Source organism: Stigmatopora nigra, chromosome 8 (genome assembly GCF_051989575.1).
Source record: "Stigmatopora nigra isolate UIUO_SnigA chromosome 8, RoL_Snig_1.1, whole genome shotgun sequence".
NCBI classification, from domain to species: Eukaryota; Metazoa; Chordata; class Actinopteri; order Syngnathiformes; family Syngnathidae; genus Stigmatopora; species Stigmatopora nigra.
The window spans coordinates 5,649,478-5,663,134 of NC_135515.1; the positions used below are offsets into that span (position 1 = coordinate 5,649,478).

General features: G+C 40.7%; 1 protein-coding gene and 1 long non-coding RNA gene across 5 annotated transcripts; both read left to right on the plus strand.

The window, feature by feature from the left end:
* Window positions 1-24: 24 nt before the first annotated feature.
* On the plus strand, window positions 25-5,234 carry LOC144200555 (uncharacterized). The gene is made up of 3 exons (XR_013327141.1): window positions 25-134; window positions 292-422; window positions 2,388-5,234. It is a non-coding gene; the product is annotated as an uncharacterized LOC144200555 (long non-coding RNA).
* An 882-nt stretch (window positions 5,235-6,116) lies between these two features.
* Window positions 6,117-12,995, plus strand: ccnl1a (cyclin L1a). Of its 4 annotated transcripts, XM_077722410.1 has the most exons (10): window positions 6,124-6,452; window positions 6,651-6,725; window positions 7,189-7,298; window positions 8,667-8,787; window positions 8,869-8,933; window positions 11,418-11,517; window positions 11,590-11,694; window positions 11,810-12,063; window positions 12,178-12,276; window positions 12,337-12,995. In XM_077722410.1, exons 1-10 carry the CDS (start codon window positions 6,213-6,215, stop codon window positions 12,785-12,787), a joined length of 1,620 nt encoding a protein of 539 aa, XP_077578536.1. In that variant the 5' UTR covers window positions 6,124-6,212; the 3' UTR covers window positions 12,788-12,995. The 4 variants fall into 4 exon arrangements, 3 of the variants coding, with proteins under 3 accessions (XP_077578539.1, XP_077578536.1, XP_077578537.1); XR_013327091.1 differs by lacking the exons at window positions 11,810-12,063; window positions 12,178-12,276; window positions 12,337-12,995 and adding an exon at window positions 9,307-9,320 and having other exon boundaries at window positions 6,119-6,452; window positions 11,590-11,637; XM_077722411.1 differs by lacking the exons at window positions 6,124-6,452; window positions 6,651-6,725; window positions 7,189-7,298 and adding an exon at window positions 7,681-7,694.
* The last annotated feature ends 662 nt before the right edge of the window (window positions 12,996-13,657 follow it).

Sequence of the window (13,657 nt, forward strand, 5' to 3'; positions counted from 1 at the left end):
CTCTCTATCTTCTCATAAAGGTCACTGTCTGGGAAGACCATCCCTAACCCTTAACCTCACACTGACATCACTGAGACGCGAGACAAGACTAAATACCAAACTACTTGTGTCTGTAAGCTGTGAGCATGGATGAGGTAAGCATATGTTCTGATGAGCTGATTAGCTTATATATATACACGTTTGGCATGTGTACGTTGATGTGTTTCCACTGGAATGTGTTTTACAGTCTCGGATAAAAACTAGACTGCGTGTGACTGGAATCTAATAACCCTGTTATCCTTCTCTCACCAGGAGCCCCTCATAATGTCTCCGTCTCCATACAACTCGACTGGCATGCACAAGATCACACACATGACACACGGCTGGATATTCGGCACAGGCAGGAAACAGCCTCAACTGGCGGCCAAATTCAAGTGTGTGAGGTGACACACACACACATACACACACACACCTTTGCAATAACTAGTACATAGAATGGCTTTAATTGTGACTGCATATGGCTTTTGTAGCATATAAATGGCATAGAACACATGCACATGTGTGGAGAATTACAGCCCTATTAAGTAAACCATGCAAGTGAAAGGACATTCACACACTGTATCGTGTTACACAGCATCATTGGGATTCCCCTCTAACATAGGAGCAGATGTTGACATATGGAAAAGTCCATATGCACACTAATCCATGACAGTTATAATGTTAAATACGCCTGAATGACAAGACAGTGTTGTGTGATTACTGCATCATTTTGTCTAAATTTGTATAATAACTGCACATCTGTAATGACTAAATTTTTCCTTTGTTATAAGTGCATAACATAAATAACATCAAATATTAATCTACAATCAAATCAATCAAAATTGCAGTGTTAAAGCACTGACCGAAATAATAAGGTAAGGTTGCCATAGCAATAACAGAGTCCATTGCTCAATAAGGCCCTGAAAGAACAAAACATATTCTTGGTATGAGCTATAATGTTGGATTTATTTGTCAAGTACATTCAAAAGTCACATGTTTGTAATTAGACAAAACCAGTGAGTAGTGTTTATAAACATGCATCATATTGGTTTTGGTAACATGTAGCATTACGAGAAAAATATGACCTATATGGTAACATTTTTATCTCTGACAAGCTGTCACATGATGATGTTTAGTTTGTAATCACGCTTGATTTAGTGAGAGAACGAACCTCGGTGACTCCCAAATTTAAGATGTAAACAAAATGGTGTTTATTCCAAGTTGATTTCTTGTAGCTAACACACTGTAATTGTGGAGAGAGTCAGTTGTATACAAAGATGTTTTGCTCATGAACTCATGAAAGGACAAAATCATGGACAAGTGTCTTCTTTCAGTCTGGAAAACAAATTTCAATAGCTTACATTGATGGTGTACAAAATGCAATTATATTAATGACTAAGACTGACTTTATCTCAACTTAGAATAAATCCTGGTCTAAAACACAGATAAAGACATAATCTCAGTTTTTAAACATTTAACACAAACCAAACTTGACCAGCTTTTTCTGCCAGAAAAAAAATCAAGATGTCAGCACCAATAATACAAATTTGGCTTAAAAACAGAAATAAACAAAAGAAATGTTTCTTTCTCCGGAACACTATCAAAACATACTAATCAAAACAATGCAATAACAAATTTAGATTATTGTTATTTTCATGATTTATTGCGCAAACCAAGCTTCTACTGCCATAACATTATTATCATGATGCCGTCAATAATACAGATTTGGAGTGAAAATATATTCAATTTGGCAAGAAATTATAGTTATAATATTAAATAAGCAACGCTTGCAATCAGCAATAGCACAGTCTTGCTTATTTTTTAACAATCCTGCCATCAGCGACTGGCTGATTGTATATCGTAAATATGCCTACCACTTTGAAATATGAATTATTTGACTTCATTATTAGTGATGTTGAACAGACAGTTTTATTTCATGCACCGATTTTTACATTTCAAATCAACTCCAATCGAAATCCTACTTACTCATCCTCATGAAATTGTATTTTTCTACTTGTTGACGTATATGGAGATCCTCACTCAACTATATTGCAAAGGAAAAAATGTTGAGCCCTTAAAAGGACTTTGTCCTAGTTTTAAAAGAGTGAATATTTTCTCTTTTTGGTCAGACAACCCCTTAGTGGAATTGCTCCAGGAAATAGTAAGTCGAGAAGGACAACAGCTTAGCAAATGTCAAAACAAATGTGGCGTAGTCTGCGCTGTCATGAAAATATTTCACATTTAACACTAAAGGGCACTGCTACAGTCTTCGGAAAATAGGCCGTGTGTCTTATGTTTAAATTTGGTGCATTTACTTTTGTGCAATCCCCACTTGAGGGCACACTTTTCACTCTCTTTTACGTCTGTAGGAACGAAATGAGCCAAATCTGCTTTCCACAGCCAAGTTGGAAGAGAAGAAAATCTTCTCTTCCATCCTTTCTCTCTTCAAAAGATGCATGGTGCACTGTGTACCAGGAAGGTCAACAAAAAAAGCATTGGACTGAAAATGGAAGAGGGCACTCTGCCCGGGCATTTGTCATAAAGCATACAATGCATTTGGCAAACAGCAGGCCTTGTTAAAGCTATTCACATTTACACTACTTGAGTAGAACCTCATTTTCTAGCCATACAAATCTACAGAAAATGGATGATGTGTCTCAGAACACACACACAAAAAAAAAAAGTGCGATTGACATCATTCGCACTGACTTGCTTTTTCCCCCTGCTGTTCTTCTACCGCCACTTTTTGGATGTAGTGAGAAACAGGTGTGACCCAAAAAAACTGGTTTGTTTGTGGGTACCTTCTTACTGCACACATGGAAGGGTTTTTGTTTTTACTCCCTAAAAGCCTACTTTTCCAATCCAGCTGGGAGACAGTGCACAGACGTGCTGTCCCCACAAGGAGGATGAATGATAGTGATTTTTGTCTCCGTGCTACTCCTCCGTCTTTCACTTGAGTGTCAATCCGACTGGAACACATTGTTCCGGTTAAAGAGGAACAATAAAGAGGCAGAATATTTGTTTGTACGATCGTTATAATGAAATAACATTTAAATATTTTACGTTGTTGAACATGAACAGATCTTAACCCTTGATTTTTGTGTGGGAAGTACAAATTCATACCTCAAAATAATCATAGCTATAATTAGAATAATAATAATAGGCAGTTGCAGAGCCTGCACACTGGCAAATAGATTTTTTTTATTTTTTAAAGAGAAGGTTTAGTAGTAGTACTCCTGTTTGTTAGTGAGAAAGGTTTTAATGAGCGACTAAATGTAGAAAATTTACTGATGCTTTAATGTGATTGTGCTCTGGTAGATGTATCCCTGTAAAATGACTATGAAAGAGCAGAGGCTTCTATTTAACACAGCATACTATCCTTATTGCGCACACAACAGCCACTAGAAATGTGTCAATATGCTTTTAATCTATTTGCTGCAGCATATTTCCGGTGCTGTTGTTAAAAGGGATTCAGTTCTCTGGTGAACACTTTGTTTTTTTATATCCATTAAGTGACTTAACTAATTTGAAATAGCATGACTTGTAGAAACAATTTTGGGCACAATTTTATACTTTACTTAAATCCACAAACATTTATTCAGACAGAAAATATTAATCAATATGTTCTCCTTTGAACACATTTTTACGCACGTGTACAACTTAAAGATCTATAGAATTGGCATGTCATTTGTTTGGACTTTTATGAGCATTCTTTTTTTGCTTTTTTTTTTAAACTTGACGAAATCATGGACTTTTTTTTTATGTGATCCGCCTGAGGTAATTTCCATAGTTGGGCAGGTATGCTTTAATGTCTCTCTAGAGAATTTGTGCATGTTGCTTGTAAACACACACACATGCACGACAGGGAGTGGTGAGTATGTATCACTAAGCCCCTTGTTCGTCACTGGGTGTCCCTGAACATTTTCCTTTTGCGTCGTTATGGTCATGCTGGAATTCTGCCATGGCGTAAGCCCTCCCACACCCTACAATTAAAGTCACCCGGGCAACGAGAAAAAGAATGCTCACAGTTCTTGTTGTCGTGGTAACTGCACGAGTGCCAAAGCGGGAGGTGCTGGTCGTAGGTGTTGCTTAATGATGGGGACAACCAGGCCTCAGTCTGCCACCTCATGGGGTGTGCTAATAAAACATAAAATGAGGGTGTTTGCCCATGTTTGTGTGTGTGTGTGTGTGTGCACGTGTTATTTCATTGTGTGTTTTGGGAGGCCCAGTTTACAAGAGGGTAAACATACACAATAACGTAAGCTAATACTCCTATTTATGACTGATATCAATTCTCCACATTTCTAATTGACCTGAACAGGGTAATAAAAAACAAATATAATATCCACCTCCTATCAAAATGAAATTAAGGGATGAGATGGCACTTGATTGGTTAGAATTTAAAAGTCTGCACTGTTTTTCATCCCCCGCCCTTTAGTGGAAGTGGTGTTTGCCTGACTTTGACTTTGCTGGAAGTGATGCCATCGTTTTAAGCTTGCTGTTTCTTTATGGTTTTATTCTGGCAAAGCATTCATACTTGGAATAGCGTCTGCACTCTGTGCAGAGTGTAACCGACTACTATTTAAAAGAGGAAAAAAACAATCGGGAATGGGAGGGGCGAAAATTGGGAATTGGCAAACTACACCCTAGACTGGTTGCCAGTCAGTCTCAGTAAAATTATAATCATGTGCATAATCATGATGTTCTTATCCGTTTATTGGGACGTTCTGTCCAACTGCCTGTGTTTTTTTCTGGGTTTTTTTGTAATTTCACGAACAGCATGATCAGTGAAATGTGACAGCAGGATTGGTCTATATTCACTCATTGTTCAATTTGGCCCTTACACTCTCCCAATGGTTGTTTTTGTTCTTTTCAAAAACAGCCGACATAGGCCTGAGATGTATTAAGGTCACCAAATAACAAGCCAAAATATTCCCACCAGAAAACAAACCCACCCAAAAAATCAGACTAGCTGAAAACACCTTATACATCCTAATAATAATGTTTTTTTGATTTTTTTATTACTTAATAGGGAAAAATACACATGTATTTCCAACAAGGTACTTTTAAATGAGCACAGTGTATTGTTGTAAGTTAACAGCAAATGGTGTGTACCCCTGAACAGTTTGTGTAAAAAAAAAAATCCCCATGAGAAACTTGAATTTGAAAAGACAGCATCATAAATGTGTCTAAGTGTCTTGTGATTGTGGCCATTCTTTTACTTTTGTTAAATATGTGAACACCAAAATGATGAGTCGCTGCTTCTCTCTGCTGTTTGACTGCTATTACTGCAACCCCTCGGGCTGAAACTTGTATGATCATAAAAAAATAATGACTCATGTATAATAATCTATACAATATATATAGTAAATATCTAAAGTATTTTTTAAATCCTTAAATATATGAAAATATAACGATTAAAACCCCCCATCTGACCTAGGTTTCTATTGCGCAAACACGTGTAGTACTGCGAATGTGCGCGTGGTTTGCGGAAACTGTCTGCGGATGGATATGTGCCAGAGGTAAATGTGAAAAGGTTGGAAGTTACCGTAAAACGCGTCACCCGGGCAGTTGGGACTTCCGTATGTTTGAAATACTTCATAGACTTGACTCACTTTAAAATTGTTTATGGTTAAAAAACAACAACAATTTACATGTTGATGAACATGAAGGGCTTTGCTTTCTTCTTGAATATATTTTTCCCCTGACAAACTATCAACATTGACATTGAATGGAATGCTTTTATTGTCATTATACAAGTATAATGAAGTGTAAAGCTTCCCCATGAAGTACACAAATAACAACAAAATGACTAACGACAAATAAATAATCAATAAACAAGTACTACATGATAAATAGTCAACTACATACACTAATTAATTCGGGAAGTGCAATTAACAACAACAAACAAACAAATAGTCAATAATAAACAATCAATAAATTCGTAATAAGTCGTATATATCTATACACACACATTTATCTACACATAAAAATATGCATATGTACGTTGGAGTTCCATTATACTTCATCTTTGAACTATCCTACAGTACAGCCGGCGAAACTACTTTTCTTCTCGGATGTGTACCAACGTCTCTGCCTTAGCATCTTTGTGACGTCACTCTCTTAGTCCGGCACCCCGTTCCGTCGTGTTGCTGCCTGGCTGCTGTCGCGTCGTCATTTTTTTTTCAAAAAAAATGGCCGCAGGTCCCCTTTCTGTGTCTTCAACCGCGTCAACAAACAACGATGGCATCCTTATTGGTGACAAAGTTTATTCCGAGGTATATCTTACGATCGATAGTTCACTTATCCCCGAGGAAAGGCTCTCTCCGACGCCGTCAATGCTCGACGGCCTCGACTTGCACACCGAGACCGACCTTCGAATCCTCGGATGTGAGTTGATCCAGTCGGCGGGCATTCTTCTCCGATTGCCGCAGGTTAGTGGAATCCTTTTGAAGAGAATTTGTGTGGTTTTTTTTAAAGATCTGTTGATTGTTTATGTAGGAAGTTGTTCAGGAATATGCTAAGGCCTGTTAGCTTTTAGCTCTTTCTACCACTGGCGTGGTGGAATCAAAATGGCGGCGATCCATTGTGTTCGAACCAGGTAAATCCTTCCAAAATATCTTGTTTGACAGGTGGCGATGGCGACAGGGCAGGTGCTTTTTCATCGTTTCTTTTACTCCAAGTCCTTCGTCAAACATAGTTTCGAGGTAAGTTGCGTTTTATCGCGTGAACTGGCTAGGCTCTTCGTGCCGTATCATGCTAGCTGATGTAACGCAAGTTGAACGTTAGCAGCCGCCATGTCGCTCAGTTCAAATGCATCACATTCACTCAATGCGGTGGACCTCCGCGATAGCCAAATTATGACAATTTTACAAAATCAGACTCCCAGAATGTGTGCTTTGAAGCAATTAGATTTTTGCTTTTACAACCAGCAGTTAAAATCTGAAAAAAAACGCCTCAATTCATCTCAAGTTATTTATACGTTAATAAACCAAGTCGGCGGGAGTCCATGCAATGATTCTACTATAACTTAAAGATATTGTAAACTAGTATACAGTTTTTGAAGTTTAAATTTGTGGCAGCGTCGTTGTTGTTTTCAGTTTATTGGATCCCGGTGTTTGTCTTCTCCCACTGGTTTCTTGCAACCATCTGCTTCATTTTTGTATCTAGATTGTTGCTATGGCTTGTATTAACTTGGCATCCAAGATTGAAGAAGCACCTCGGCGGATACGAGATGTCATCAATGTTTTCCACCATCTCAAGCAGATTCGAATGAAAAAGTAAGTATCAGCATTTTGATTTCACTTCACGCCCCTTTTAAATGCTCATTTTTTTTCCTTGAACATGTTGAACACTCTCCTTGTATTTGTTAACGTGCCCTTCTTTTTCAATGTACTCTCAAACCCTTTTGAAGCATTTCAGTTTCTGACAAGTATCCAAAATGTAATTTTTGAATTTTTTTTGACCCACCTAAATGTATGTATCAAGAATTTCCCTTGTTTTAGCCATTTAAGGGGTAGTCCTGCCTCTTCTTTGGCATTGTGAACTTTTAGTGTGAAGTAGAAGTCTGTTCATGACTAAATCTTAGATCTTGGCATTAACTTGGCTTCTTTTTTCCCTTGCAACCAACTAACAGCGACCAGCTACATTTACCAAAGCCCGGGTGATGTGGAATGGTACGTAAGACTGAAGCAGTCGGCATGACAACCATGATCCAAGGGGGCCTATCTCCTCGCCCAGGCCCTTTCCTGTGGGAGACGCCCGTGGTCCGCGCCACCTCGGGTCCCTGGGATCGGGGATGACAGGTTGGCCGGAGGTCCTTGGCCCCCTGGGGACCTTGAAGAATTCTGTGGTTCAGTCATAAGCTATGGGTAGCTGTCCGTCAACTGCGCACCTTTGGGTAACGTAGTTTTCCTTTGACGACTGCTCACCACACATTTTGATTGTGCCTTTAGCGTAGAAGCCCATTCAACAGATGTCATCGTAATTTGAAATATCACAGTGTTCGTTGCTTTAAAAAAGACTACAATAACCTACCTCAGGGCTGTATTATGTTCCTAGGTTAGGTACCTATACATGTGCTTGAGTTTAAAAGTAAACTTTTTTTGTATATTATTATGATATTACCTATCTTTTTGGCGCCAATTTTAGACTAACTATTTGAAAGGGGCATTTACACTTTTAATATTACATATGTACTGTAAGTAGAATTTCTAATTAGACTACATAGCTTTTAAATGACACATCTCATAATGTTGTGTCCTACCTAAATAATTTTGCCCCTTTCAGGCGTCCAATACGTGAAGCAGCAATTATTTGCTGTCCAACTGGATTGGAAGTCTGCTGCCTCTCAGCGGCATCCAGTGTGTTAAAGTGAGGCGTTTGCAACGATCATTTGTTTTGATATTTCAATGCAATGGCATGCTGTGATTGAGGTTGACAGCTACATATCCTATAGGCTTATAGAACCACAGGAGTCTTCAAACCCCAGCAGACTGTCAGGCATACAGTTAGACCTGCTGAGAGTTGGTTGAAATGGAGAGAGAAAAAGAGTGCATTGAAATAGAAGGGCTCTATCATTTGGGTGGGGCTAATAGTACAGTACTTGGAGAGGAAACAATTTTTATTTTGATTCCATTGTAAACTAGGACAACAAGTTCATTGATTCTTGATCAGAACTACATAAACACCAAAAATCAAGTCATCAAAGCAGAACGGCGGATTTTAAAGGAACTGGGATTCTGTGTACATGTCAAGCATCCCCACAAGGTGAGTGTTTATCTCGTAGAACTCATCAAAGGTGAATGTAGTTTTGCAACAATGAATTAACACGCACAATTTCTCCTCTAGATCATTTTCATGTACCTCCAAGTCCTGGAGTGTGAAAAGAACCAAACATTGGTCCAGACCGCCTGGTAAGTGTCCTCTTTGTTGTCCCACCTCACCTTTGGCAGTTTCCTTTTGTATCAGTGACAAGTTTCGACAGACAGACAGACGTGGGCTAAAGATGATCGTTTGAAACACTTAAAGGCCACCCGATCGATTACTTCCTTGGATATCATTTAACGTATTTTTGTGGAAAGCTGTATCTTTGAGAGCCGTGCTATGTAAGCACTGCTGTTGTTTTCAAGGAGACATTTTTGGCCCTGCTGCGTTTGATCGGGTTCACCTATTGTTGCAAATTGTGGCGTCACACACGTGTGCCCTTACGTGGCCTTGCTGTAAATTGTGGCTGGTGTCAGGGAGCGTGATTTAACTTTGTCCTTTCTCTCTACTCTTTGATTAAAGGGTAGTCCGTGCTGGTAAGTCACATAAAGAACCTCTGAACTCTGCCTCCTCCAACCACATGACCTCAGGAAGCCTCCCCCCCTTTGGCTGGCTGCCCCTCTCCACACAGCCAGTCGCAATGCTGAGACTCGTTGAAGGGGGTGCTGGGGCCTTTCCCAACAGCCTACATCGTCTTTATTTTCTCTTGGCTCTCCACAAGGATTTGTATTTTTTTAATGCCAAGGCTTTTATTTAGATCACACAGTTTTTTTTAGTTGAAGTAGGAGCAGGTAAAAACCAAACAAAGTTGAAATTATAGTATGTCATGTCCCGAACTGACGTGTTTTCCAGACATGTCTGTTTTGCAGGCGGATCCAGTTCTCAGGTTTTGCCTCCCGGGACCCGTCTTGCTCTGCAGCAGTCTCAATTCAACAGATTGGCATGTTGTCTAGTAGGCATAGTGTGTGATGCTGAGCCACTAAAGTATCTTGTGGCCAATTAGATGATGGCAGGCTAGCCTGATGAGTACCAGCATTGTTTCTGAAATGAATCAAATGAAAGTCATGTACATAGGAAACAATTGCCAAGATATTATTGTATTATCGCCTGGCTAATTGTCAACATGGGTGGGTGATCTGTTGCATTTGCCATCTTTCCCCGCTTAGGCTACCTTTTTTTGTTTGGTTTCTTTAGTTTTTTTTCTCTGTCTCCCAATGAGATTGATAACCATGTTCCTGCCCATGGTATTTAGCTTTTTTTCATTTTTGAGTTCCTTTCTGGAAAGATCAAATCTTTTAGCAGCACAATTTCACTCGAACCAAGGCATAAATGCTTGGTTCGTAGTCTTGTCACTTCACCACAGTTGCTACATAACTAGTTAAGTGACAACGTTTGGCCCGAGAAAGCTTGCACAACTGATTTCTCCCAAACTAGCTTTTGTGCATGATGGCCTTAAAAGCTTTTTGCGCTCTTGTCAGTTCAGATCGAACAATCTGAATGTGACAACGGTGGGGTAGATCCATATTCCCTACATCTACATGTGTGCATGTTCCCCAAGGCATGTGTCATCATTACCCTGTCCGCTCATAAGGGGGTCTAGTGCAATCCCGGCAGGCCTCAGAAAGGATTTCTTTTTCTGTGACAAAAAAACTAGTCTCGTGGGTACCCCAGAGAGAAATGGACAAAGTTGAATTAGATAGCACTCCATATTTCACTTAAACTATGCACCAGATGTTGATTAGCAGCTCAATATTAAACTCAACTGCGGCATCCTCTGGTACTTCAAATTCAACTCAGTTAACTCATTTTTAAACTGTATAATTTACACAAACATTTTTTTTTACCCTCCCGACCACAACGGTGCATTTTTGTAGTCATGCCTGAAATCATTTAATAGTGAGGTCCTTGCATCTACTCAAATTATTAAGTAGTATATTGCTCTGATAAAAACTTTGACTTGGTAAAAACGAGTGTTGGCCATTATGATATATGTACCATACCTAGTCTTTATGACCACCCTCCCTTAAGTTACTATTTTGGCCGGTCTTTAACAAGGAGCGGCCCTTAAGGAGCCCTTGATTTAGATTTGTCTTTTGTTGTGTAATTGTCTTGCTTGAAATCCAGAGGCAATTGTTCTGGTTTCACGACGCGCTCTTCCCAGTTCCTGTTGACGGTCATTTGATAACGTCTAATGACTTTTGTCACAGTGGTGCCATTTGTTGTGCACCGCCTTTTTCTATTTCTGCGCCGTATTTTACTCCTCTTTTGTCACTATCAGTAACAGGAGGAGATAACTTTTAACAGCATTACAGCGCCACGGCTGTCTCCGTATCTGCTTTTCAGCGTTTGAAGGGCTTTGATATCTAGTAGACACATTCCGTTTGTGTCCCTGAACCCTTAAGCACCCATTACTCAGAGTTAAATAGAACTTTGGACTGACTATTTGATGAAGCCCATAAATAATATATATATACTTGATTCAAAATGTAATTTCGTTCTACTTATGGCTTTTTAGAGTACCAGAGTGATGTCGTTGTTTAATGCTGAGCTGGTTAATCTTTTCAAATGTGACTAACATTGGCTTTGCGTAGAGAAGATGCTATGTTTTTTTTGTGTGCTCTTTGTCTTTGTAGGAACTACATAAACGACAGCTTGAGGACCAATGTGTTTGTGAGGTTCCAGCCAGAGACCATTGCGTGCGCCTGCATATTCCTGGCTGCTCGAGCTTTACAGGTGAGAGCCATTTAAAAAAAAAAAGACCAATAATTTTGGAAACTTTGAAATTCTAATGAAATTTCTCTTCAGATCCCGCTCCCCGCCAGACCTCAGTGGCACTTGCTATTTGGCGCAAGCGACGATGACATTAAAGAAATTTGCATTACCACTCTGAGACTCTACTCAAGGAAGAAGGTAAATGATGATACATGTCCACTAAACCCCCCATTGCAGTACTGTAAAATATGTGACAGATAAGCATCGATTGGACCTCAAATGCACCCGTGTCTCAGTGCAATCTGTTCCACAGCCAAATTACGAGCAGCTGGAAAAGGAAGTGGACCGACGGAAGATGTGCATGGCAGAAGCGAAGCTGAAGGCCAAAGGGCTGAATCCCGACGGCACACCGGCCTTGGCCTCCGCGGGTGGCTTCTCACCCGCTTCCAAACCCTCGTCCCCCAACCTGATCAAAGCAGATGAGAAGTCCCCAAATGGCCAGACGCTCAAAGCGGTCAAGAAGGAGCCAGATAACCGCACGCAGATCAGCAAGAGTCCACACAACGGGTTAGTCAAAGAAGAAAGAATTCTAGATTGAACCTTTTTGTAGACAAATGGGTTTTAGAAAAATATATCTAATATTCTAAAATAAAACAATTTACTTTTTTGTCCTCCAATCAGGTTGAGGAAAGAGACAAAGATCGGGCGGAACAGCAGGAGCGGAAGCCGCTCACGATCGAGAACGCGTTCGCGGTCGAGATCTCGCTCGCCCCGCAGACAGTAAGTTGACACGGCCGCTTTTTTTCTTCTTTCTCTTCCCTGACACGTATTCTCTTGCAGTTACAACAGCAGACGCAGTCGCTCGGGGACCTACAGTTCCCGCTCGCGTTCGCACAGCCGCAGTCCCTCTCCACACAGGCGGCCTCCCTCGCCCCTACTCCCCCACCTCAAAACCAAGGCCTCCCACCACGGTAACAGCGACTCCAAGGGCAGCGGCCGACACAACAACAGCGGGCACAAGAGGAAACGCTCGCGATCGCGCTCACGCACGCCTCTCAAAGTGGAGAGGGAGCGCGAGCGAGAGAGGGACAGAGACCGCGAACGCGCAACCTTTGATGCGTCTTCGAAGAAACACAAGCACGAGCGCGCCGCCAGTCATCGGGGCGACAGGAGAGACCGGGAGCGGTCGCGCTCGTACGACAGGGAACGGGAGAGGGGCCACAAGAGCAAACACCACAGCAGCGGCGGCGGCAACAGCGGACATTCGGGACACGGGAGACACAGGCGCTGACAGACCATTGAGAGACTTTTCCCCAATTGTAAATAGTTTCAGGCGTGTCCAAGCCAGGGCGGACCTGTGTTGTTTTCTCCAATGCAGCCTTCATTTGACTTGATTTAAGGATGTTCATTTCCACTCAGACCAGACATCAGTGCTTTTGTGGCATGTCACGTCTTTGGTTCATGGCACCCAAACCAACGTAATAATGCAAATTCTTGCAGATGGTCCATAAAGTCGCTCAAAATATCGCAGCTCCATCGAGCTGCCCCCAATCAATTGGTGTGTAAAGTCACCGCCATTTACAGTGTAAAGGTGGATTGATGACCATTGGCAAATTGTCTGCTTTAATTTTTCAAAGCGATCTGCCCAGTGGATAGTTTTGATGGGAATGTTACTGTTAGTATCAATGATGCCAGAAAGTTGTGTCGTTTTCCTCCAAAGTTTATTTTGTTTACAGTTTCCAAAGAGACATTTTTTGCTCTTGACCAGTTATTTTTCTTTCCATCTTGTGATACGGATATTATTTTAAAAAAATCTTTTGTGGCTGATGACTGGTTGCACTTGATTTTAGACTCCACAAATATGTTCAATTTGTATTCAATAAATGAGTTATAGCACTGAGTTTATTATTATTTTTTCAATTTTACGCGTGCGTGCTCACCCTCATGGGCAAATGAGATGCATTCCACGAGTTTGCATGCAGTGCCCTCAAATTTCGCCAGAAGGCGCTAACTCAATTGGATTAAAAGCGTGACAAACATTACCCCGAGCATTGATCATGTTCTGTTTATAGTGGTGCATCTTCAGGAACTGCAAGCTCATCTCTGCTAACCTAAATATCTCAATCACAGACTGCTAATTGTATTTTGGCCATGAATACCT